Consider the following 27,397-nt stretch of genomic DNA (forward strand, 5'->3'; position numbering starts at 1 on the left):
TCAAACATTTAAATCCCTTTTTGCAGCCGCATTCTCCTTCACACAGAACGCTTCAGTCTCATTTGCATGTTAAATGATTTATCTGTCTCTTCAGGTATTGAAAAAGTGAGGCGAGCAAATCCATTAAACACTCTGTAAGAATGGCCAGCCTTCAGCAGCAGAAACGTTGCTTCTAGATGGTTCATTTCCATATCGGAACTCCATATCATCTAAAGCATTAGCCTAAATTGCAGTGACCTTGAGATAATCTTTATGAAGCAGTTTAGATAATATAAAACAATGAACTCCTTTACTTTTCAATTACACCATATATATGCTTTTTCTATCAATTAATGATACTCCATCCAAATGCCTATAGCCTAAAAGTCTTAAGTTGACATGTAAGTTTCAGCATGATTGATAACCTATAATAACCTATAATATCGTGACAGACATTTCCCCTTTATTGTCTTGCACAAACAACTCCAGCCCTGCAAGATAAGGCTATCCAGATCACAGGCAAACAACTAATTCAGATGTTTTATTTACACTGGCGAAGCATCTGTCTGCTGACTGTCATCAGGTTCACTAAAAAAGGCAAAAATTAACCACTCTCATCTATTCTGTACTGAATTGGATATCTTCTCTGACATCAGTATCCTGCTTCTTTAGAAATGTAATTTAACACGTATTCAGCTATTGCACATCACCTACGAGACCAGTGGTGTAACCTGTAACCTAATCTGAATTATGACACATAATGTTATCACAAGACACTGATCTTTATGTCAATCATAATTAATTAAACATTGAAGACATCATATGCTGAGTTTAATCTAAACTTCCTATCCTTTAGCAAATTGATCTTTTGTAGTTCATGTTGGCATGTTTGTTACATAATCAGCTCAAGGTCAAAGCGTACAGCAGTTCGCATGAGTACACTCTTTCACGTTGTTCCATGAAGACAGTTGATGCATCATCGGCCCGGGTTTACTTAGAGTCACTTTAATATTTGCATACCTTGTGCCTAGTGGTTGCAAATCGTCCTTGACACAATCTCTCTAACACAATCCATGTGTTTATCAACTAAATTTAGGTCTATGTTAGGATTACTTTTGGCTATTTGGCATTCTTGGACCTAACAAATGCTAAGGAAAAGGTAAACAGGTTAAGAAACATTGACTTGCTTAAAACATTGTGTGTTTTTAAACATTCATTGGGATTGTGTATAATCAATTGGCTAGATTACATTATTAGTATTATATGTTTTATTAATTAGTGCTGTCAAATCGATTATTCACATCTAACATAAAAAAAATTGTTTACATAATATATGTGTGTGTATATATTATTATATTTATATATATATATATATATATGTCTGTGTGTGTTTGTATGCGTGTCTGTATACACACACATATATATACACTAACACAGACATATATATAATGTATATAAATATAATAATATATACACACATATATTATTTAAACTTATTATTATTAAATGTTAGATGCGATTAATCGATTTGACAGCACTAATGTCCTTTAAAAACCAGCCTATGCTGCTTTGGTCTTAGCTAATTTATGCTGGTCTCCCAGGCTGAAACGCAACAAAAAAAAATCTAAAACCAGCTAACAGACCAGCCTGACCAGGTTGGGACACCAACTAAAACCAGCACAGTCATTGTTTATACAGTCTACAGCAAAATATAGTTTATAAAAAATATTATACAAAAAAAAAAGTCACATCAAATATAGTACTTGAGCCCTGGAAATCCTATATCAGTTAAAATCCACAGTTATCATACCATGTGATATGTACAGTAACTTATTTAGCAAGTATATTTCATGAACAAGTAGGATATTACTTGTAACTGGTATTCGCACAGTCATTGGGCCCTATTATACACCCAGGCGCGACGCAAGGGTTTTTTGCTAGTTTCAGCCCGACCCAGTTATCATTTTCACGTCCTGCCTGTAAGTTGTTTAAATAGCAAATGCATTTGTGACCATTTGTGCGGCTATGGGCGTGCTGGTCTGAAAATGAGGTGTGTTCAGGTGCATTGTTGGCGAGTTGCTATTTTGAGGCAACTGAAATAGACTGCACAATATGTTTTTGGTCATTTAAAGAGTGCATTAGTAATATGCGCCTGTAGGCGGGTCCATAACATGCATACACTCTGCTTATTAAACACACAAGTACGCGCAGCAGCACACAAACATGCCAAATATTAAAAATAAAAGGATTACAATGTAAAAGATTATTATTGTGTACATTAAGATATGGTGGAATCTGGCTTGTCCCGTAGATGGTCTGCTCGCGCGCTTTAACCTCGCATATGAGCAGATCCGTTTGCGCTCTGGAGACGCGTTCGGTCTTTCCACTATCAAATTCCGCCATGTAAATAGCAAATCCGACATTGCTGCTACCTACTGGCAGTTTAAGTTTCATATTTAAATATCATTTTATTTTTCAAAAATCGAGAAAGCTTCTCAAAAAACCTCTGACTGGCTAGTCTAGATTCTGGCTTTTTTTTTTTTTTTGGCTGTTACAGAGATCATTGTGATACATCAGATCAGGACAGTTATTTCATTGATATATTTCAAGGGGTAGGATCACCTGCATATAATTCCATGTAAAATCGCTTACAGCACCTTTAAACGGCTGGTGAAAAAGACACACTCAGGTATTTGGTTAAAAAAAATTTGCTCTGTACATTCAAAATAAAATTCACAAAGCACATAACTTTACAAAAATGGTGAACAGCCAGTGAAAGAGGATGTGGGTGATTACATTTTATATGCAATGTACAATATATATATTTTTAATAATGCCAGATAGTTTAAGAACTGAGAAGAATACTATGAATACACAACACAAGTGCAGTAAATGTTACTGAAAATTTTAAAAGGAGAGCTCTGAAGTTCCTTTCAAACTTCCTAAAATCTCTCTCTAATCAGATTGAATAGAAAGAAAACACAATTCACATTTGTCTACTTGGACATGATGCAAAATGTACATTATTTACAGTTTAAGTCAACAGTCAATAAATAAGTGTGAGATCCTTAGTGAAATTTGAGTCTATATCGAAAGTCAACATCATAGGTGGGCTGCAAAACACCCAGTCCGGCCCGAGACTGGTCCAACGGTGGTTCTTTCACATCAGAGTCCAAAAGTTCCATCTCAAAGTACGCTAGCAACAGAGACAGGAACTGCTTAATCTCGTGCACCGCAAAGAAACGGCCCGGACACTTGGTCACCCCAGAGCCGAAGGGCATGTAGTAGTATCGAAGTTTGCGTCCGTTTCGGTAAAAGTTGGTCTTCTCCTGCCCATTCTCGTCAAGGTATCTATCATACTTGTATGTCTGTTTGAAGATAAAATAAAATGTACAGGTTAATTCAAATATTTTTCTTAGGTGAAAGCTGCTATGTATCTATTAAACACCAGCAAAGAACATAATACTCACCAGAGGATTGTCATAGACCTCAGGATCAAAGTGAATCATCGGGGGGTATAGAGCTATTACATCATCTTTACGGATGTGGTAAGACTCATTGTTGTCCAGGTGAAGAAGGAAATCACTCTTGGCCATTCTCACATTCAGGGACGCACTGGAAAGTCTCATCGCCTCTTTAATGACACTGTCTGAAATTGCAGGGAAGCTTTACACCACATGACCTTTTGGTAGGCTATGTTAAGAATGTTGAATACATAAATGTTGAAATATTTTCAAATTGTTTCCCACCTAGAACTGGCATGTTGTCCAACTGTTCCCTTGTTAGTACAAGTCGAGAATTTGGGGGATCGACTTTCTGATGAGAACTTTCAAACGTTCGCCTCACCTCCTCGCTAGCAGCTTTCATGGCTGCAGGGCACCTGAAAACAAGCAGAAGTTTTGTCATCATCCTAACAAGTACATTATTGAACTGTTCTCTGTTGTATACAATAATATAGATCAGTTTCCATATGGGTACAGTAAATGTCTTTTCCAGGAACACTCTAATGCTTATCTCCATACTACAATTACTGTATTTATCTATGCTGGTTTATAACTCTGGGGAGTGACTACTGTGCAGTTTTATGCAGGCTGAGTATGAGTTGTACCTGATCATATAGAACAAGGTCCAGAAGGTTGCAGGTAAAGTGTTGGCTTGTGAAGCCCACAGTATGGCCACATGGGTCCTGGCTTTACTCAGCTCATTGAAGGTAGATAATGTGTCATTCAAGAGCATGCGCAAGGATACGAGGTCAGACATATTGGTACGCTTGCTGAGGTTCTCGTGAAGCATAGTCTTGGCGAGGTTCTCGCGAGCACTGTAGGCACTCTTGAAAACGTGAATGGGGAGGCCAGCGATCAGAGCAGGAAAGATCTTATCAAATTCTTTAAAGTTCTCGAGAGCATTGAGCACCAGAGCTTTTTGGGCTTGCTGACGTGCAATGCTCTGGTCCCCATCCAATTCCTTTCCAAAGAGGGTCAGGTAGCCAGCTTCAAACATGGTCTTGTAGCAGAAGGCAAAAATACCATCGCTCTGCCACTTGGAAGTTTCGGCCTTCAGCATGCCTGACTGCAACATGGTGCTCTGAAGGTTTTCCATCATGGTCTCAATTAGAGAAGACAAGGCGTCTCCTTGCAGGGTCTTTAGGAAGGTCTGATGCAGATTTTCGGTGGTGTAACCGTGGCTTGGATCCATGCTCTCATGACCAAATGCCTGCAAGAACAAATGCATGTCATTATATGTCAACTTAAGTAGTTAATTTTGTAGTTAGATTGCTGAAATAATCAAAAAGTTATTTCCAGTACCTTTGCAGAGGCATCAAAGTGAAATTTCTTCCAGTCCAGATGCCTTCCTTGGCGGATGACGGAGTGGTAGGAGAATGGATCACAAAGGAAATGGACATACTGCCCAGCGATCTTGCATGTAAAAATGTGACCATATTTCTTCTGTCTGCTGCGAAGAAACTCCAAAGGGTTTGCCCCAAACTGAAGAGCACAGCCAAGGTAAGGGATCCAGCCATTTTCCACTGGAGGCTCCCCGGGCTGTCTGCAACACCCACAATGTCAAACAATTACAAAACAGCTCATAAATATAGTGTTTAAGAACAAGAATCAAGTTCTGCCATGTAGTTTTTAGAGAACTTAAAATAACTTACTCTTGATTCTATGCAATACCATACAAAGATTATTATTATTTTTTTGTGAATATCTTACATCTTTAATTTAAAGAAGTACCCTGCGAGTTTAAGTCATTAAGCATTACATAACATCAGTTGTCAAACAGATGCGAATCCCACGTCCCCATGATGTTCCTAAGATCAGTGAAGCTTTTAGTCACAGATCTGTGGGTATTTACCTTCTGCGTATTCCTGTGATAAGCCAAAGACAGCAACAGAGCCCAACCACTATGGCCCAAATGAGGGCAATGCTTAGGATCATAACTGCTGGGGAGACAAAAACTGGAGGAGCTAGAGTGTGGCTGTAATCCTTGAAGATGCACTCATACACTCTTAGCCCTGTTTTTATACGATTCACCACAAGCCACAGCCCCTGACGTAACCTCAACTAATGACTGCCTCCAACACTTTTTTCTGAAAACGTGCCAGATGCCTTTAAGAAAAAAAAACCCTGAATAGGTGTATATGTGTTTGTGTGCTTGTCCTTGAACGGAGTCCATGGACACCTCCACCTGAGGGCCAGTAGACTGTACTTTGATAGTACTGCAAAGTTGGGAAACAGCTTCAAGGTCTTTGATGTGTGTGTTTTTTTTTGTGTGTAAACTCTCTGAAACTCATTTTAAAAAGTTAAACATGTCGATTAAGTCATGCTTTTTAAGTATCAGTTTTTAAAAAAAGCAATGGCCTAACCATTCTCTGTAGATACAGTACCAGTCAAAAGTTTGGAAACACTACTATTTTTAATGTTTTTGAAAGAAGTCTCTTATGCTCATCAAGCCTGCAGTTAAAAAAACAAAAAAACAAAAAAAAAACAGTAATATTATGAAATATTATTACAATTTAAAATAATGGTTCTCTTTTTTAATATACTTTAAAATGTAATTTATTTTTGTGATGCAAAGCTGAATTTTCATCAGCAAGTACTCCAGTCTTTGGTGTCTTATGATCCTTCAGAAATCATTCTAATATGATGATTTGATACTCAGTTATTATCAATGATGGAAACAGTTGTGCTGTTTAATATATTTTTTTGGAATACTTTTTTCAGGATTCATTGATGAGTAAAACGTTAACAGCATTTATTCATAAAAACAGCATTTATTCAAAATAAAAACATTTCTAACAATATAAATCGTTACCATCACCTTTTATCAATTTAACGCATCCTTGTTGAATTAAAGTACTAATTTCTTTAAAAAAAAATAGTTATTGTTCCCAAACTTTTGAACGGTAGTGTATATTGTTACAAAAGATTTCTATTCTAAATAAATACAGTTCTTTTAACTTTTTATTCATCAAATAATCCTGAAAAAAGTATCTCAGGTTATAAAAAAAATATTAAGCAGCACAACTGTTTCCAACATTGATCATAAATCAGCATATTAGAATGATTTCTGAAGGATCATAAGACACCAAAGACTGGAGTACTTGCTGATGAAAATTCAGCTTTGCATCACAAAAATAAATTGCATTTTAAAGTATATTAAAAAAGAGAACCATTATTTTAAATTGTAATAATATTTCATAATATTACTGGGTTTTTTTGTTTTGTTTTTTTTTAACTGCAGGCTTGATGAGCATAAGAGACTTCTTTCAAAAACATTAAAAATAGTACTGTTTCCAAACTTTTGACTGGTACTGTATGCTAAAGCCATGCTATGTAAATATGCAAATTCATTTCTGTGGATATATTGCTATAGAAACCCATATTTCAAAACCACAGGTCATTCAGACAACGTCAGCTGAAGACAACAAAACAACGAGTTTTTAACAACGAATGCGTACACCTACATACTATTTTTCAAGTCAATGTTTTGATTGCGACACAAAATCTATTGATGACTAAAAGGTGGAGGTTGCGTCAGTGTCACAAATTAAAACAAACAATCTCATCCATCATTACATTTAATATATTTAAACAAAAATGATATCGCTCTTATGCTACACCAGTTGTGTCTAAAATAATTCTGTTTTGCAGCTTGATTGTGTCAGATGAGCAAGTGTAGCGAATGATTAGTTATATTTTCAGCAGAGGTCTTCTGAGTATTTCCCTGTCCTGGTGATGAGGAGAGGTCAAAAAGCTGTATGAATTGGCAAAGTGTTTATTTGTTAAGCAAGAACTAGACGTTTACACTATTGTAACCTTAATGTGACAGGTCACTTCTGGATAAACGGTCACAAATCGTTGGTAACTGGTGCTCTGCCCAAAAACCTAAAAGCATTAGTGAGTTCAGTCAGTTTAGAGTCAGACATACTGTTAAAAACTCACTGACATGAGCTAGTAAGTAACATTTTCATAACAGCCTTGTTCAGGCTGGTTTAATATGATTACAAGCATCAGACAAATTATCAGAGTGAATGAGCATAGACATGATTTTAGGAATGGAAAATTACTAACACACCTTGTTTTGTTACCTTTGGGCATTTAATCTATTACACCTGCATGCAGCAGTCTGAGAATTAAGATTAAAATGAAGTCAACATTCTTCTCAGATATTATTGGCAACTTAATGGATCGGTAACACTTTACAATAAGGATTCATTTGTTAATATTATTAACTACATTAGTTAACATGAAGTAAAATTTAAAAAATACTAATTTCAACATTCACTTATGCATTATTAAAATCAAATCAATATTTGTTGATATTTAATGGACCTGCAGCTAATGAGACCTTTTTAAAAAATGTTACCAAAAGATCAATAATCAGCTTTAAGTGTCAATGTATTGCTGATCTTATCAAAAGCACCGTTTGAATCTTAATATGTGTGACGTGTCTCACTGAAATTAGTTAACTTTATTGATAAGGTCCAGATGAAGGCCATGTTCATCAACTTTAATAATTAACACTGTGATGGCCAGGCATTCATTTGACCTTGAAACTGCAGATAAACCAAACAATCTGCTGCAATCAAATCACTATATACTGTAGAGAGAGCCTCAGAGAGCCTCTTTCCCCATAGTTTGTTCAGCTCACAAACCATTACAAAATGTTTGATAAGTGAAATGTAGCATCATATGTACATACCAATAAAAAGTGTGAGGGGGCTCAGCTATATAGTGCGGTGGGTTTTTTATAGATAAGATTAATTATGTTACTAACCATGGAAATCTGACTTTAGATTTTAAACTTATGCTAAACTTTTATCACACTTCCCATTTTCATGTCTGATGGTGACTAACTTTCCATTCCAGATAAAACTAAATCATTCTTACTTCCTTTTATTTAGGATGTAGCCATCAGATGAACTTTCGATATGATCTAACCTTCTAACAAACGTCTGACTCAATGTAACCTTGGTCAAATGGAACTTTGAAAATGGACTCAGTGTTCTGTTTTTTTTGGGAGACCCAGATAGACTAAACGTCGACAGTAGACGAGTAGATGATGAAACAGTCGATTTGTAGACGAGACCCAGAAAGTTTGGTTTAGGGAAAAATCTACCACAATAGCATGAAGGCATTCATAAAGCTTTATGGCTGCTGTTATTCTCACGTGCATTTAAAGATTGAATTCAACTGAAAATAGGTTTTTATTAAACATTAGCCATTACTCCAAATGTAAAGTCTTGGAAATACCATATATGTTCAAGTTTGTGTTTATATTTATCTTTTTTTAGATAAATTCTCCATATTATTGGGCCACTGTGATTTTTTTGCCAGGTAAGACATGGACATATTTTGTTTATCCTAGAACAACAGTACTGTCTGAAAATTACCCCTAAACAAATCCCTACCCATAATTTGTACATTTTAATGTGTTTGAAAGACAAAAGCCTTCCAGAGACAGTAATACTTATATGACTCACTGAGTGATAATAATAATCAAATAATAATTAATGTGTTCATCAGAAGCTGACTATGCAATTTTGAGAAAACTCTTCTTACATGTGAAATGATTTCTGTAAATGCAGTGATGAAATGCTGTGTTGGCAAGGCCGGATTTACCACCGGGCCGATTGGGCCGGTGCCCAGGGGCCTCCGACCTCTAGGGGGCCTCCAAGACCCCACTAACTGTGTGACATTATTTTTTCTTTCTTTTTTTTATTAAATTAAAATAAAATGAATGAATGAGTGTTTGTGTGTATGTGTGTTAACAATAATTTATTTGCACACAAAAAAGTATCATGATCAGATCAGTTTTTTGGCTGTGACTTCCTACACCGTAAACTAAACACAGTAACAAACGATGACACCGATTTTACCATATCAATCCGAACGTGAGTCCAATAATGAAACACTGGAAGAACTAGTTATTCAGCCCGAACCTCCATCGCAAGGATGACTCAAGCAGGACGTTTCTCAGTGATACATTACTCATTTTGAGGTACATTATGAGATGTTGCAACTGTAATTCCTCACCATCAGCATTAACAAGTGCATGTACATCAAACAAACCGATTATTTTACTTGTACTTATTTATTTACAGAGTATTTTTCTAATTTATTGCGGTGAACACGTGGAAACTGTATCAATTACAGTGCATACATTAGCCGAGCTCTAGCGTGAATGACTGATGTAACATAAACGTTGGTAAAACAAATCTTGCTCCATGCTTAATCTTTCCTCAAAGTAGTGAGAACGACAGAGAATCTGCATTAATAGACACAGTTATAGGTAACAGTGGCCAACAAACTGATTAGCATAGGTATTTAAGTAAGACAGTGATAACGTGAGTTAGCCAGTTAGCAGGAGACCTACACAATATAAAACTCAAAACTAAGTATTTTGAACTCCCATCTTCCAAGAGCAAGCGGTTTGCAAATCCTGCATTGAACTCTGAGATTTGAGAAGCAGTCGTCAGTAAAATAAAGGGAACACAGCAAAAGTTTTAGGATTATACTGCTATGATATCGTGGTAAAGATGAACTTTAACCGCTGATTCTTCACATACTCATTCTTGGGCAGTGAAAATAAAACTGACTTTACCGTCACATTGTAGAGCACTGCGTCTTCTAAACATGATGCTATCCAACATCCACAGGGATCAGCTGTAGTGTTTGAAGGGTTTCAAGTTTTCCCTGGTGTCTGCAATATGCTAATGTTTCGTCTTGACGTCACAACGAAATGGCTTATGACTCGTTTGAAAAACGATTCATTTCATTGCCGACTCTTATTTTTGAAAGAAAATAACTTTATATATGGTGCACTTTCAGATTTAAAACTTTGCAGGATGTTTTCATTCACTTAGGCCTCATTTATACTGCAGGTCTTGAGCATATTTCGCGTTTGTCCATCCGTACAAGAACCCCCTTTAATCATGTGCAGCATTTCAGATAGTATGTCAAGTGTAAATACATGAATCGGATATGGGTCACAATTGAAAGAACGTGTAAACGGACGGTCAAAAAAATCGGATATAGGCAACAAATCAGAATTGGGCATCAAGACCTCCAGTGTAAACAAGGCCCATCCGTCCATTTGCAGGTGCATGTCAGGGTTGCTCTCATCATTAAACCGCGGAGACGTTGCCTAATGCCTCAGAAAATCCGATCTGCCTGTTTATATGACAGTCGCATTGGCACATATCTGATTTATCTCTGATTTATTTCCACATATGAATGAGGCCTGAAACCGATCTCGAAATATCCGAATGCATGCGTTTTTTTCCTGTTTACACTGTCATAGAACACATCCGATCTGTGTCACATATGAGCAAAAAATCGGAATTGGGTTACATTTCACTTACAGTGTAAACGAGGCTTTAGAGCTTTTACACACTGCATGAAAGGTCATTTTCAAAAATCCATAATAGGGGCACTTTAATTTTCCTTGATTTTATTTTGTGATTATTTCAATTCCTTACTGTGTAAAGCACTTTTAATTGCCAAAGTGTATGACATGTGCTATATGAATAAAACAGCCTTGCCTAATGTTGCATCACAATAAAAAAAATTAAATGGATGTAATTGATTGTGACAGTGAATAAAGAATATGCTGATGTACATGGACTCAAGTCACTTTTTTGGAATTTAATCAATTAAATAGCATTCATGTAAAATATAAATAATAAAATAGTACTGTTTAATACTGTAAAAATAAGTCGCAGTAAGGGCATAATACTGTAAAATGAAATTGCGGTATGGGCATCTTACCGTAAAACAAATTTTTTTTATGTAAAGGGGAGCTTACAGTAACTTACTGGCAATAGTGCTGCCAGTAAGTTCCGGCAAAAATACGATAAAATGTCTAACAGTGCATTTACAGATCTCCTTTGCTGTCACAGTTAACATTACAAGAAATGGTGTTGGACAAAGTGGTTTTGTTTTAAAGTAAAGAAAAACCCACAGTTTCCTTTTACTGTTTCTAAGAATTAAGACAATGCATTAGTTTGGGCCACAAGCCTACGAGGGGGGAGGGGGGCCTCCAAGATTTAGTGGCCTCTGCTTTCTAAATCCGTGCCTGTGTGTGGGTCTCAATTTTCACTGATCAGCACATGACTAGTGGTCTGTGTGTGTGATTCCATAAACCTAGAAGACCTTCTGAAAGAATGAAAGAAAAATGTAAAATATAACAAACAAATAGAATCAATGAATTATGAATAATTTACTGCTTTTGGGAGAATAACATTTAATCATGTAATCAATAGAAAAGTAACTGTAGTCTGATTACAAGTATTTTAAAATGTAATATAATCTAATTTCAATTTTTGGAATATTATTACGTAATCCCGTTTACATGTAATCAGTTACTTCCCATCACTGATTATAAGGGCGAATAATGGTAAAATACAGGTAAGATACAGGAAAGAGAAAGAAGAATATGTTTAATACAGTGCCCATCCAACTTGGCTTTTGGCTATTTACACAAATTTTATGTGCAGGGTAAATTTGTTTGAAAAGAAAACTCTTGCTTGTGAAGCTGAGCAAAGACTCCAGGACTCCTGAACTATTTAAGGGAATGTTTGAAAACCCCTGGTTTAGGGAAAGTAGGTGACAGTAGAAGATAAGATTCTAAATAAAAGTATAAAATAAAAAGGATATTAAAAGAATAGAACATAAACAAACAAACAAAAGCTATTTTGATGTAAGAAAGAAAAAGTTCATGTCTGGTTTTGTATATAATCTGAATCAGCAGGACACCTTGTTTAATTTGTTATATAACATCTAAAAGCTTTTCACCTACATATAAAAAAAAGACTTATCATTGCTGATCAGACGGTGAGGGTCATAACATAACTTTCCAAAGCACTTGGACTGCAAAAAGATTATACAACACAGGACAATGTAGTGGAGATGGGGTAATGCATGTTGTAACACGGGGTGAGTTGTAACATGATTTTAATGAATTAGAAATTAGCTACCGTGGTGAAATCTTTATCACATAAGCACCACCCTCCGGTAGTGCCAGTTGTAAGACTTTGTTTGAAAATAAATAGGATTTACCCCAAAGGCTAAGGAAAGCCCTTCCCTGGAATTAAACATTTATTCAATTGTATTAGCTTGAATACTATCTCTATCCATACCCACAACTGACTTGAAACTATAGCGCTGGGATCACATCAATGAAAATAATACGTCAGAGACTGTGAAGTGAAGCACATTCCACTGGTTTTTATCCCATCTTTAGTTGGCAACGACATTGTCGGTGACTAGTCTCAAACCTTGTGATAAGTAATCACAAAAAAAAGTTTGCTTGTGCCAGTGACCGAGGCGAGGGAAAGGTTAGGGCTTTTGAACCAATTGAACCAATCATACTGAAGGTGACATGTTAGTCACTATAATCTTATTTGTTGTCTTGATTCTATAAAAACTGTTGTATCCGTGTTATCTGGTGGGATTCTCAGTGGAATTTGTCTGAGATCCTCCGGCCTTGCTTCTTGGGAGAGATTCCCTGAGAACTGCTCGGGAAGATCTCCTGGCCATGATTAAAGCATTTAAAGGACATTTGCTTAAGTCTGTTTGTCGATTATTCCTGCACAGGAAGTAAGCTGTAGTTTAGGGAAACAAGTTATTTAGCGAAACACTAGAGACCTTACTTCCAAGTGATAGTGTGGATCGCGTTAAGAACACTAGAGACCTTACTACCAAGTGATAGTGATTCAATAGGGGACGTCGATTTGTAGACGAGACCCAGATAGACTAAACGTCGACAGTAGACGTTCGGGGACGTCGAGGAAAAATCTACCACATATACATGAAGTTACATGTACTCCAGAATATGAACTTCTGTATGGAATGTATGGCTCTTGGGGGCAAGACATAATGTTTTAAAGAACAGAAGCATCATACTTCCTAGCACCAATAGTTTTGTCCTGCAGTTGGTACTCCAACTTGTATAATAAGCCTGTCCTGTCAAATGGTCATGAGCATGTGTCTGTTGTGTGATGAGATAGCCAGACAAACTCTGCATTGCGTTCAACAGTCACTTTGAACGGATGCCAAGGAATGTTGTGAAATGAAAGGGAGCCTGTTTTGAAGAAGTTCTTTGCAGCTTATTATCCACATGAAAAAGTTTTAATCATTAGCATTTCTTACACCACCAAATACAAACTACAATAGAATAGAGTGAAAATAAGAAAAAAGAAAAAAGAGCTGGATGAATTGCAATGCAAGTCTGCAGAAACAACTGAACAGGAAAGACATTTTATCAAAATATTTGTTGTTTAAGCTTTTGCTAACTTTAATTATATTTGATCAGATATTTATACATCACTGAACTCATTTAAACCCATAAGCTGAGCATTATTTACAATGTCTTATAGGTCTTACTTTGTATTTACTATTTATGCATACTGTATGCACTTTTATCCAAAGTGACTTAAAATTGCGTTTAAGCTATACATTTTTTCAATTAATTCCCAGGGAATCAAACCCATGACCTTGCTAGTTGCTAGTGCCATGCTCTAATGTTTGAGCTACAGGCTCTATAATGCAAGAACTTAACTAATCCACAACCATAAACAAAGACACTTTAATAACTATAAAATAATATCTATAAATGTAAATATATTTAACAAAAAAAATTCTCTCTCTCTTTCTCTTTTTCCGCATTTAATTTCTGATCTAATTGACCTTATACTTGAAACTTGCATTGTATCGACTCTTATGATAAACTGCTTCTGCTGTTCCTCACTTGTATGCTGGATAATAGCATCTGCTGGATAAAAAAAAAAACATAAATGTACCACAGCGCTCATGTCTGTGACTGAGCGCATAAATGCACTTTGACTCTCACAGAGCCATAAAAGGAAAACATCATTAAAGCAAAACTATAACTAACCTTGAAGTTGGAATGGTAGATAAAAGGATGTTTGTCACCTGTAACCTAAAATACTCAGCTGAAATCAGCCAAAAGACCAACATCTGTTTCCAACATCAGCGTTTATAATTCATAGCACACATAAGGAACATTTTTGGCAAATCACAATTTTGCAAAATCAGTTTTCAACACCAAAACAGTTACATCAGTTATATTTTATTGTGCTCCAAATGTACAATCAATACAAACGTATCGCCTCAAAAACAACTCTCTTTACCAAAACGGCCCATATCATGTGTATCTGTTAAAGGTCAGTTTGCTTTTTATTTCAGTGCACTCTGTGACATGTATACAGTAGAGAAACATTTGGAGAATTTCTGCACAAGCATTGATTTTTCCTAGCCATGTTGTATGTAGAATTCATGATCCAGTAAATACGTCAGTATACTGTTATCTGTTTGAACTATGAAATGAGGCAGATAGGTAAAGGTAAACCCTGACCTCTTCAAAAATACTCAACTACAGGGCTAAATCTCTAAAACTTAAAGATTCCAGTTTATTGTCCTATTCTGACAGTTAGAATACCACACTATTTTATTAGACACTCATGACAGTGTCTCAGATTTTACAATCCAACTTTGGCAAGAAGATCATGAATGCATTTATCAGGCACTGAATAGAGGAATATTAAAGCAAAATCCTGTGTCATCCTTCACAGTGGCGATTCACATTTTTTAAACCGTTTAAAAATCTGCTCATAGTTGCTCTGTTTTGTATTATTTTTATTGCTGCCTATAGCAACAGTATTATCAGTCAACAGAGTTAAGTGCATCTGTCACTTTAGGTCAAGGCTAGACCCTAATAAATTGTGCATACAGTATCTACATATTCTGCAGGACATTTCAGGAGGACTATCACTATAACAGTGGGAAGGATAGAAATTATCCACAATGATACCAATATGTTTGCTGTAGGATCCAGTATAATTAATTCAATGTTTATGTTATGTCACACATAATTAATCACCAGATGGAACTGATGCAAAAGAGGAAGGTGAAGGAGGCCAGAAGCAGTTGAGTTTGTCAGAGCTGTGTCACACTGGGTTGCATGCTGCTCCTGATATATGAAGACCTGGGATTGAGTTGATGGGATTGGGATTGATGTCTCAGCCTTGTTCCCCTTTTCTCCCATTGCACTTGTCTGTTTACTTCACACATCTTATATTACAACAGAAGTTATCACACAGGTCAGGAAAAAGGAATGAATGTAAGATGAAAAAATACCTATTTGTGACCCTGGACCACAAAACCAGTCACATGGGTCACTTTTCTGAAATTGAGATTCATACATCAACTGAAAACTGAAAAAAATAAGCTTTCCATTGATGTATGGTTTGTTAGGATAGGACAATATTTGGCCGAGATACAACTATTTGAACATCTGGAATCTGAGGGTGCAAAAAAAAATCTAAAATATTGAGAAAATCGCCTTTAAAGTTGTCCAATTATGTTCACGACTGTGCTGTGCAAAATATCTTCATGGATCATGATCTTTACTTAATATTCTAATGATTTTTGATATAAAAGAAAAATGAATACTTTCATATCATCATTACCGATGAGTCTTATCCTGAACTCACCTGGTTTCATGGTACAGAGGTTCTGAATTACTTCCTTTTCAGTGTGATTACTTTTCAGTCTCTCCTCAATCTGTCAACACAGTTTGCTGACTGTCATCCACTGGTCCCTCATATATTTTCAATCCTCTGCCTTTCATGAAAGCTAAGTCCCTCAGGAGAACACAATGTCTGCTCTAGCACTTGATGAGCCCTTGATGCTAAATGGGAGATATGTCAGTATGTGCTGTTGTAGGAGCAGATTTGCCTAATGTGGCAACGTTGTGTCATTTTATCTGTAAGTCTTCCAAGCAGAACAATCTTCAAGATAAACAAGAAAAAGATAGTCTGTCAAGGCCAACTTTGAATTTTGGCTCGACAAAGCCTTGTATAAAAGTTAGTTTGAAATCTGAAGGTTATTTAGGCTCTGTGTACTTCTAATACTTTGGAAGATTGCAGAGAGATTTGAAGTTTAAAGATTATAAGTCTTGGGTATTGTAAATACTCTGGCCATTTAAAGTGATATACAAAGTTTGAAGAGATTTATACTTTGCTATAAGGGTGCTAAGGTGCTCTGAGTGGTTGCAGTTGTTTGGATTGGATTGGTCTTTGGTCTAGTTTGTTTGGAAGCTCAAGTTTGAAAGCTGTAGGTAATTAGTTAACCCTTTATGCGGTGTTGAAAACCCTGTAACGCCTTTTGTGCTCCTGCATGGTCAAAATGCTTCAAAATGACCTGAACACAACCTGAGGGTTTTGAACCGCAAGTCCAAGTAATGTCGCACACTAAGCAGAACAGCCTGTAGGTCTGTTCTAACTTTGGTGGATGTAGAAAGCTCTAAGGCTATGTTCAGACTGCAGACAAATCAGATTTTTTTCTCAAATCAGATCTTTTTAGGCAGACTGTCCACATTATTAATTACAGGTGATCAAATAAGATTTGTGTGCCCACACAAAACCAACATATCCGCATTGAACATAGTCGCTTACTTGCTTTGGTAACGATGTAGGCGTAAACATGTAGGCCCTATGTGATGAGGCTCTCAAACGGATGCAGTAAAAAAAAAGACTCTGTCGAGTCGCAGTGCGGTGAAAAAACAAAAACAAATAATGCTATCATAATAATGCTGCGCAGCTTCTTGTTCTTGGGATTGCATTATAAATATACATTATCCTTATGAAAATACCAGAGATGACTTGAAGAACACAGATAAACCATATGGTGTGTTAATTATCTTCATGTTTAATCAGTCAAAATGTCTCTATCTGCATTTTATTTAGCTACAGCGATGGCTTAGTCCATATTAAAGGGATAGTTCACCCAAAAATGAAAATTCTGTCATTAATTACTCACTCGCATGTCGTTCCAAACCCGTAAAGCTTCATCTTCAGAAGTCTTTTTGATGACTTTTCTGAAGAGACCGCTTTTATATCTGCGGACATAACAGCTGCTCAACCGAACCTGCTTGACACGCAAGAACCAATCTCATTGGTTCTCGCACGTCAAGTGAACATGCTTAAGCTTCCGTTCACCACAACTGAAGAGTACATTTTTATATGTGAATAAAAGCTTAAATTAAATCAGTTCATCATATAAAGCAATCGTGTCTTTTCAGAAAATTTGGACTAAACCGCTAAATTCATATGTGCTGAGTGTGCACCTGTGGAGAAGGAGAAAAGATGAGAATGTCATCAAGGTACAAAAGACAAACTTGTTTACCATGTCCCTCAGCACGTGATTGACCAAGGCCTGGAAGACAGCTGGAGCGTTAGTCAGACCGAAAGGTAGAACCCCGCCCTAGCAGGTGGTGATGAGGTACGGAAAGGGAGTATAATCAACCCTTGGGAGGAGAAGTGCCTGGAGGTCAATGGCACAGTCATATGGCTTTTGAGGAGGTAAGGACATGGCTTGAGACTTGCTGAAGACCCGAAGAAGATCATGGTACTCCGCCGGGACTCCGGTGATCTACTACCTCCACCTGCAAAACAGAACACACAGAGCCAGGAGAAGAGGCAGCACTAAGACAAGACGCTAAACAAAACTGACTCCAGGCAAACACGGAGTTCCTAGACCAATCCACGTGAGGGTTGTGCTGCACTAGCAATGGATGCCCCAGGACAACAAGACTTACATGAGAGGTACTGTACTGTGGGTAATGGTGGAGATGAGCTGGCCAGCTAATGACCATACAGAGATGGGAGAGGTCCTTGGCAAATGAACTGTCCATGAAATTGCCCTCAGTCCCAGAGTCCACTAGGCCAAGCAGGAGTTGGAGGCGCCCCCTTGTGCTGGAAGGAGACAGGTATCAGGGTGCGAGAAGAGGGGGAATTCACACAGGAAGAGGCACCCACCAGGATTCCCTGGTTCCTCTGGCTTTTAAAGGGCACTTGATGACGAAGTGCCCAGGCTTCCCACAGTACAGACATAAACCTTGTGCCAGGCGATCTTGTTTCTCCTGAGGCGTGAGACGGAGACGCCCCAGCTGCATGGGCTCGGGGTCCATTGGAAGAGGCAATCAAGGGACGGGTTGACTTGGGGGAAGAAGCCCTCCGCCAGCCTCCAGACCGATGCTGGCGCCAGCAAAGGAGCCGACCCTCCACATGAAGAGCCAGGTCTACCAAGGAATCCAGGTCACGGGCAGCTCATAGTTCTCATCCTGGATGTCATCATCCAGCTCCTCAAGAAACCTGAAATGCAGGGCCCCCTCATTCAGTTTGGGTCCCCGTCGTAAGGTTGTGGGCTGTTGGCATGAGGTTCAGGCTCGTGGTGGAGAGGAGATTGGGCAGGAGGAATGACTGGTCTGGTTCCCAGGGCATCTCACTAGAGCTCCTCAATACGGGCATTGAGTTCGGCCACCCGAGCTGACGGGAATTCAACCTCCTGTGAAGTGATGGTAAGCTGGGTGGCATGCTGGCCCAAGAGAGCGTCTGCTGGATGAGTGCTGTCCGAACCTGGTCCATCCAGACTGTTCTGTTAGGAATCAGGATGAGATTCAGTTGTGGGCACAACAAAACTCAGTTTATTTCTAGAATAATAGCACACAAGGCCAAAAGCAGTCAACAGAAAAATAATAATTAAATCCAGCAGAGGGCGTTGGACAGCTCAATTCCCAGGCAGACTTCAGGAGAAAGGGAGGAACACATAACACAATAGACCATGGCACCCGGCGTCCGATGGAGAGATCGCTGGTGGGCGAGGAATGAGAGGCTGGGGTGAGTGAAGTCAATTTCAAGGAGCAGGAAGCAAGCCAGGGCAGGGGAATGCAGTGTAGACGGCATGAGAAAAGAGAGAAACAAAACTAAAAGAAACAAAACAGGCACTGGAGCCTCGAAACAGGACACAAACACGATTTAACTAGACAAGACAAGGTATTACAGCTGGCCGGAGCACTAGGTAACATACACAAACATTCTGGCACAAGACAGCGAACAAGAGAGGGATAAATAGGGGAATAAATGAGTAAGTCAATCGATGACAGGTGAGCAATTATGTTTAGTGGAATAACAAGAGGGTGGGGATGATGCCACGATGAAAGCAGAGCTGTCAGAACAAACCATGAGCACCAAGACAATGACCAAGACAACAAAACTGGGCTGATCAGACAAAAAATAAAATTATCTGAGATTTTTCTTGGATAAAGAATTCTTGCAGTCATGCCACTTGATGAGGTCATGTGACAACAATTTTGCTTACTACTGTTTAATACATTTATTATTTGCATAATTCACACAAACTTTATGAACTGTATGCTGCACAGTTTTCAGTAAGCTAATATTCCTTAGTGAACATAGCCAAAACATACAGCATGTGTCTTTCTTGCATGTTGAGGATCATCTCTGTGTGTATGCTGCCCCCTTTAGGCCCTGTGTGTAATGTTTTGAATGAACTATCAAACTGTGGAACTGTTTTTGCATTTTGTTCTCATAAGGGAACACATTTAAAAACATTAAACGCAGGATAAAAACATTGGAGTTTAGTAATGTGAAATTAGATTTATAAAAGGCTTTTCTATTTATATTTTCACCCATGTAGGAAACAGAAAGCACCACTAGGGGACAGTCTGTGTTCATCATGATGCAGTTATTGCATGATGATTGCACGAATGGCATCCATCAGACATCCAAGCACCTAGAATGAACCAGTCAACAGCTTGTTTGTTTATGTGTTTGTTTGTTTGTTTGCTGGGGGGGCATATAATTAAAATACGACTTTAGCAACACACATGCATCATAACAATCTAAGGATCCAGATATGGTTTGTGTTCCTTCTTTGTGTGCCAAGAGTTTGATGCAGAACTGGGAACTGAAATAAAAGCTTTTAGGTCAATTATAGTCCTGCGTGACTGACCTTCTATCCTCTGTGCTGTGACCACAAACCTATACTTGTGCATTGTGTCCCTGAGAAAAGCATTGTGTCGCTTTTGTGAATTGGTTCTGTTACACTGAAAGTCATTGAAAGAACAAATAAAATGAGTTTCTAATAGACAACTGGCTAATATCAGGCATAGAGATACACAGCAAGAAAAAGTATATTTATTACGGAACTATCAAAACATCAAGCATGTGTAAAATGCAAATGGCTTCTCATTATTCAAAATACTAACATTCAACAGTTTGGGGTCAGTAATTTTGAAAGTCTTTTGGAAGTCTTTTATGGCTGCTTTTGACCAAAAATACTGTAAAAACTGTAATATTTTGACATTTTTACAACATTTAAAAAACATTTCCTATTTGAATAGCCTGTATTTTAAAACGTAATTTATGCCTGTGATGGCAAAGCTGAATTTTCAGTATCATTACTCCAGTCTTCAGTGTCACATGATCCATCAGAAATCATTATATGCTGATTTGCTGCTCAAGAAAACAGTTGTGCTGCTTTATGTTAGTTACCACAGTCGCCCAAGATAAGAAGGGTTACACACACTTAACACACGACACGGCCCAAGTAAGCTTTACTTAATCTCCATATTCTACTGTATGTAGGCACTACATGCATCACACTAATGACCACATCTGCATGCCATCTCAGTATTATGTCCATTAAAGGTATTCAGAAATGGATGGCTTATGCATTTCTCATCAGAATGAAAAAGCCCTTCAATCAGATGATTATGGTTGTTGGTAATACATGTTGCCCCTCAGTTAAGGGGAGGATGTTAGAACAATCTGCTATAGATATGTTAGAAATCATGCTTCTGTGAATGGAATATGCCAAAAAACACACTTTTAACAGACCGATTTAAAAGACATGATAAACTACACTGTTTAAATATATAAGCACAATTTATGTTTTATAATTCAGATTCCCCCTCTTTTAAGCATCTTCAGTTATTTTAGGCTAGATGAATCTTAGAGCAGCTGATAATGGTTAGCTGTGGGCTGCCATTTGAATTTCAATTTCAGGAGCATTCATTGCACACAGAGCCCTCTACTCTCCTGACTGAACACAAGTGAATGCAGGTTGTTGACAAAGCTTTTACCAAGCTACTGGAATTTTAACGATGGGTCGCCACATGCTTTCTAATGATATTTTGCTCTGACGGGTTGTTCGTATTGTTCAAATACTTGACAAGGTAAAACCTGATTAGTTGACAAAAGTATAGGAGAAACCTAAAGTCCTACAAAAGTAGGCCCTAAACCACCATGATGTGACATTTAAATAAACATAAAACATTTTTGTTGAAACAGATAAGTTGAGATTTGATTTGAGAAATCTAAATGAAAATACAAGGGATTGCTGTAAGAAATAGTAATTTTACAATTTACCCATTAAAGTAAGTTAAAGATATATATATATATAAAAAAATGATTAGGCTACAATGTCTTATCACATTCAATTTCAGCATTCTTATTCAATTTTAGGTTTTGGCCCAGTTTTTCCTTGATTTATGTGATAGCCTAAAACAATGCATAGAGACTGCATAAAGATCAGGCTTCTTAGCAAAAGTCCAGTATGTATTATGGACAGTGTAACACATAAAAGCAAAAGTCCAGTAGGCTATTATCTGTTTTATAATAAAATATGTTATTTACTTGCAATTTACTTGGTTACATTTAACCAAGCTAAATTGCAACTGAACTTAACAGATCAGCATGCATTTCCATTGTTTTTTTTTCTACAATAATCGTGCAACTTCATCAAAAATATATTTTTAATTTTTTTTTAACTTTTTTTTTAAAGTTGCATTCACAATCCACTTGATTTAAAAATGAGTGCCCTTCACTTTTAATGGACATGACACTTCTAAATAAATACAAAAGTAAAAATTGACCAAGAGTGCCATGTAGAAAATCCTCTATTTCAATACTGCTATAAGGAGATATAGTGCTGATGAAATCTCTGGTTATTTATGCTGCAGCGCCACAGACGAAACAATAGGAAAACAAACAAAAGAGGGACAACGAGGCCACATTCTGCCTGTTATGACACCACATGATGACTGTGAGCCTCTGGCCTTAGAGAGAGGTGGCAATCGGTGGTAAATGTCATGCTAGTTCACAGCTGTAGCAAAGCGCTAGGCTTAAACCGCTGCATTAGAAAAGCATGAGTCAAAGGGATGAAGAAACTTGCTGCCTTTGTGTTGTGGAGGGAGGCGTGCAGGGGGAATGATTACAGCCAATGAACCCCACAGCCATGTCGCAGCATCCCTCTAGTGAGAGAGATAGAGCTCAAACATGGCTTGCTTTCATAGCCTAATGTTCTGCTCCACTCCTGCCAGGGAAAGAGAGAGAGAGAGGCGCTATAGAAAGGGCATTCATCAATGCCTCTTTTGTCAGGCATGCAAGATGGAAATTAATGAAGGCGTTCAAGAGAGGGTCTGATGTTATTAGTGTAACTTCAGGAAACAAAATGGAAAATTAAATTCACCTCCTTATTGTTGCCTGGGGTGCCATTTTGTTTCAATCCAGGTCCTCATAGGAAAAAGCAAGGCTTTTTTTTACCGCCACAGCTCGACAGTCTTGTGCTTTCCTCACATGAACAGATAAACCCTCCCATTAGTCATTAGATCAACTGAGAAATTATCTTCATGTCATGCAAAGACGGAGGGAAGATTCGCTAATCCTACATTTCTTGGGGTAAGGGGAGTAGGGGAGGGGGTGTGCATTGTGTAAATATTGTTTAACAGGCACTCAAATGCTATTACAAACAATTTATAATTACCCTAAAAACACATTCAATTTCAGAACAGCAAGAGTTGGCAGCCATTTTGTGGCTTAAATAACAGACACACCTTATTCTGGTTACTAAAATCAACAGCCACTTATAAAAGCTGTTCAAGATAACAGCATAACCTAAGAAATGTCACTTTAGGTGTATTTTAATGCAGTGCTATGTGGTTGCAAGGGTGTTGCTATGGTGTTGTTGTTGTTGTTTTTTTTGTTGTTTTTGGAAAATGATAACAGTGATCAGTTCTTAAAATATATATTTTTTCATTGTCAACATATTAATAATCTAAATAACCTTTTCCAGTAAAATGAATCGTTTGTGCATTGGAAAGGTCAATGGATGTTAAAGGTCCATAGATGCCAATAAAGAACCTTTCATTTTGAGTGTGTATTCAGGTCATTACAAGTGGCTCAGGTATGTGTTCAAGAATAAAGAAGCAAAAACACCTTTCCTTAATAAGGCACACAGTTTAAGGTATCATTCACGTCTGCACTTTACATGTGCACCAAAGTTGAATAAGTATGAGAAATAGTTATACTGAGATTTGCCTTAGCAATTACCACAAAGACGAGTTCAGTGCTTTCGATTACATCAAGTCTTTTCTGTAAACTGCAGAGAAAAGTGGGTGAAAACATTAGGTTTCACGTAAGTGTTTCAGCTTGTGACCCATGGATCCCTTGAGCTTGTTTATGAGTTAGGTGCTCCAGGGACCAAGGGGGCCTCTAGTGCAGCGGTCTGGACTTTCTAAACATTTGTGATGAATTAGATCATTTCCTCTTGCCCTGAGAAAGCAAGCAGCACAAATGACTAAATTAAAGGCACCTACCCTCCTGCAGACAGCCATGCTCTGCAAAGAGACAAGGGCTACAATGAGAGAGCAAAAATAGGGTTGTGAGAATACAAGACTTGACAGCTGTTTTCTCAGGGTCAGCAATGAGAGGATCGCATGATTGGCCTTTGTTATTTTTTCACTATCTAGCCAATGTGTGAGCTGGTTCAAAAAGCATTCTATGACTGCTTAAAGGGATAGATAGTTAAAAAAAGAAAGAAAAAAAGATTTTGTCATCATTCATTCACCTTGATGTCGTTCTGAACCTGTATGAGTTTTTTTCCCCAGTGGAAGACACATTTAAATATTTTGAAGAATGTTTATGCTTCACTTCAAGAAAAATATCATATACATGCATCAAATATATACATGACAGTAAAATACATTCAAACATTTGAGTTTGATGACAAAAGTTGGCAAAATCAGCCATTTATTGAAATGAAAAAGAACTAAATGTGAACAAACATTTGATGAAATCTTTAAGTAACAGCTCAAACTTCAATATACTGAACATATATGTCATTGCAACAACAGTGTTGTACAGATTTGTTCATGGACAAAGTCTCACACAGCCTCGCAATGCAAGCCCAAAGGGGGAACAAACAGACCAGGAGCTACTAGGAACATAGCAGACTCGTCATCACACAATGCTTTTCAGACAACTCTGAAAATGATATACATATTCTTACAGCATTTACACCTTTCGAAACAATAGTACCACAAAAATAAAACTGGAAATTTATGGACGACAGACAAAGTGAAAACAAACCACATGAAGCTGAATGGTGTCGTGATACTGCTGGAACCATATGACCAGTGCAAGGCTGACCAAGACAAGGCGGGCAGGGGAGATGTCAAGAATAGACTAAAACATGCTTCTGCTGCGCCTATTCACAGGTTTATATACATACAGCTCATATCCATCATAAGAACAAGTAAAAAAAAAAAAAAAAAAAAAAAAGTGACAGAGAGAGAGGATCAAAAGAAGTCTAAACACACTGCAGCTCTGCATTCATACCAATATGGCTTCCTGGCTCAGTGCACCCAAGTGAAATAAGAAGCACCTGAAAAGTGCTGGCATCAAGACGTTTGATAGACAGAGGCAGAAAGAAAAAAGGAAATATGAGTTGTTCTCAGCACAGAGATGGCATTGACGCAACCATCTTTAAAGAGGTTCCTACATGAGCTGCATTACCTTGAGGCCGCAAAGAGGCTGAGTGTCTAAGGAGTCATGCAGATTCAGAAGACAGCGAACACTGAATGCAAAAAAGCGAGTAAAAAGAGCCGTCAACTCAAAAGGCTTTGCCATGTAATCTTTAGAGATTTCAAAGACAGTGCATGGATTGCAAAAATAAGCAGGTACCAAGTCCAGATTGGGTTATGGAGGTCTGCTCCCTCTTTTAGACGTGGGAGACTTTCTGAGACTCCCGCGCCTGCTTGATGCTGTAGAGCCACTTAATGACCCGGGCGTTCCGTTCAACGGCAGAAATTCCATAGGGAACACGCTCCCCGGCATCGTCTTCTTCATCGGTCAGGTCGTCGTTGCTATGCCGTGACTGCTCACAGTCCGAGCTGATCATGCTGGCACTACGGAAGTTGAGCGACACAATGTCAGAGTTCGCTCGGGCAAAGCTTTCCACACCTACGCTCTCCAGCTCCTCGGGATCCAGCCCACAATAGTTGAAGAAGCGCTCCACGTCTGCGCCGGCCCGAGCATAGCGGTCGCTCAGGTCTGATTTGGAGCGGTGCAGAGAGGGCCTGCGGGCCACAGAATTGCCCAACTCCAACTCTGTAGCAGTGCTGGCCAGTGTCTCTCTTTCAGGGGAGCGGTGTGCATTGTCACAAGCAGCCAAGGCCTTAGCGCTAGGCTTGGGCGGCAGTGGTGGTGCGGAAGAGCTGCTGCTACGGGCCGCTCTCAGTGGCTTGCCATTGCACATGCGGCGAATGTCTGAGGAGCTGTGGGAGGCATGCAGCGTTGAGCGCTCACCAACGGCCTCGCACGACCTTTCCTCCAGCAGCCTGCGACTTAGGTTCAAGTTGCCTCCCTGTGGACTGTGTCGACCTTGCGTGGAAGATGGTACCTTGAGCGAGTCGGTAAAAGAACGACATCCAGGTTCCGTCAGCTCGGATGAGCGATGCGGCGCCCAGCTGCGTGCCCCGACTTTGTAAGATGTCCCCTTGGCAGGCCCCTCGGATGAGGAGGAGCTGTTCAAGATGTTCTTCAAGATCTCCAGGTTGAGATTCTCCCGTTTGGTGGTGGTTGCGCAGGTGTCCGACTTGGCATTGTTGTTGGAGGCCTTCAAGCCAGATCCCACACCGCCATTCCTCTTGACAGGAACTGGGCAGACAGGGGGCTTGGCCAGTACCTGTGGCTTGATGGGTTCCTGCTTAGCGTTTATGACCTCCTGGCTCTTTACGTACTTGGCCTTGTCGGCCTCGAGACGCTCCACGGCACTCAACCGCTTCGGGTTTTGCTCAGTCTGGCGTCGGAAGTAGTCGGGCCCCTTGTTGAGGATGCGGAGTGGGACAGCAGAGGCAAAGGCCCCACCCTGGACGGCGGGCTTGCTATCTGCCTGCAGCGTCTCGGTGGGCATCTCTGCTGGTCTCTCGGCGGCCGCCGTGGTGGATTCCGCAGTGGACTCTCGTCAAGGGGCAGCCTGGAGGCACACACATCAAGCCAGATGACCGGACTATTAATCCCGTCTCCACTGGCTGTCAGCAGTGAGGCCTCATACTCACAGCTCATTAATTAGCCCCCGCTTCCTCCACGCAGCCAGGCCCCGCACAACGGAAAAAGAGAGCACTCAGCTCCAGTCAGTGTCAGCACAACCTGTCAGGCTCAGCCAGCTGGGAGGGAGCACCAGAGGATTGTGGGGAAAAGCCTTGTCGCTGCTCATTTGCTCCTGGCCAAGGCTGAGGACCTGAAACACACAAGGACCAACCATGTTAAAGGAGCAGGTGACATCACATTCCTAGCAACAACAGGAAGAGCTGCGACTCTGGCATGCTGTTGGCTGATGATGTAAGCACGAGAAAACAACTAATAGAAACACATGTACACCTAAATATCAGTGGAATTAACACATTTGGGTGGTGGTGGGTGTGTATGAGAAAGTTTTTAAATATAGAAATATTTATATGCACTAGTGCACCGTGGTTCCTTATGTATAACTGCAATGTTTATCCTTATATGATACATTTATATATGTTACCATTGTTCGTCTGTGTAATCAACCAATAAAGCAAGAGAATTTGATAAGCCATCTTTCTTACATATTGCTTATAATTATTTCATAACAACATTATATGAATATATTCTCATAAGTCAAAAGAGGCAAATTATTCTCATAAAACTGCAAAGAAACAATGATTCAGCAATTTAAGTGTGAGTGTGCATGTTTTCTTTTTGCAGACAGAGAAATATAGACGT

At 38.7% G+C, this 27,397-nt stretch overlaps 2 protein-coding genes across 4 annotated transcripts in view; both read right to left on the bottom strand.

Annotated features, from left to right (window-relative positions):
* Positions 1 to 2,525: 2,525 nt before the first annotated feature.
* Positions 2,526 to 5,468, bottom strand: cyp7a1 (cytochrome P450, family 7, subfamily A, polypeptide 1). Its single transcript, XM_084120820.1, has 6 exons — positions 5,335 to 5,468; positions 4,785 to 5,025; positions 4,088 to 4,692; positions 3,729 to 3,859; positions 3,450 to 3,628; positions 2,526 to 3,347 (listed from the first exon to the last, which is right to left on the bottom strand). Exons 1-6 carry the CDS (start codon positions 5,415 to 5,417, stop codon positions 3,048 to 3,050), a joined length of 1,539 nt encoding a protein of 512 aa, XP_083976946.1. The 5' UTR covers positions 5,418 to 5,468; the 3' UTR covers positions 2,526 to 3,047.
* Positions 5,469 to 24,366: 18,898 nt separating this feature from the next.
* The window catches only part of fam110b (family with sequence similarity 110 member B), a 46,433-nt gene continuing 43,402 nt past the window's right edge, over positions 24,367 to 27,397 (bottom strand). For all 3 annotated transcript variants that reach the window (XM_084121082.1, XM_084121083.1, XM_084121084.1), the window contains exon 3: positions 24,367 to 26,888. In XM_084121082.1, coding sequence (XP_083977208.1) covers positions 25,368 to 26,561 — 1,194 coding nt within the window. In that variant the 5' untranslated portion in view covers positions 26,562 to 26,888 and the 3' untranslated portion in view covers positions 24,367 to 25,367. The remainder of the gene's footprint in view (positions 26,889 to 27,397) is intronic.

The sequence above is a fragment of the Abramis brama genome (genome assembly GCF_963993115.1).
Source record: "Abramis brama genome assembly, chromosome: 7".
Taxonomy (NCBI): Eukaryota; Metazoa; Chordata; class Actinopteri; order Cypriniformes; family Leuciscidae; genus Abramis; species Abramis brama.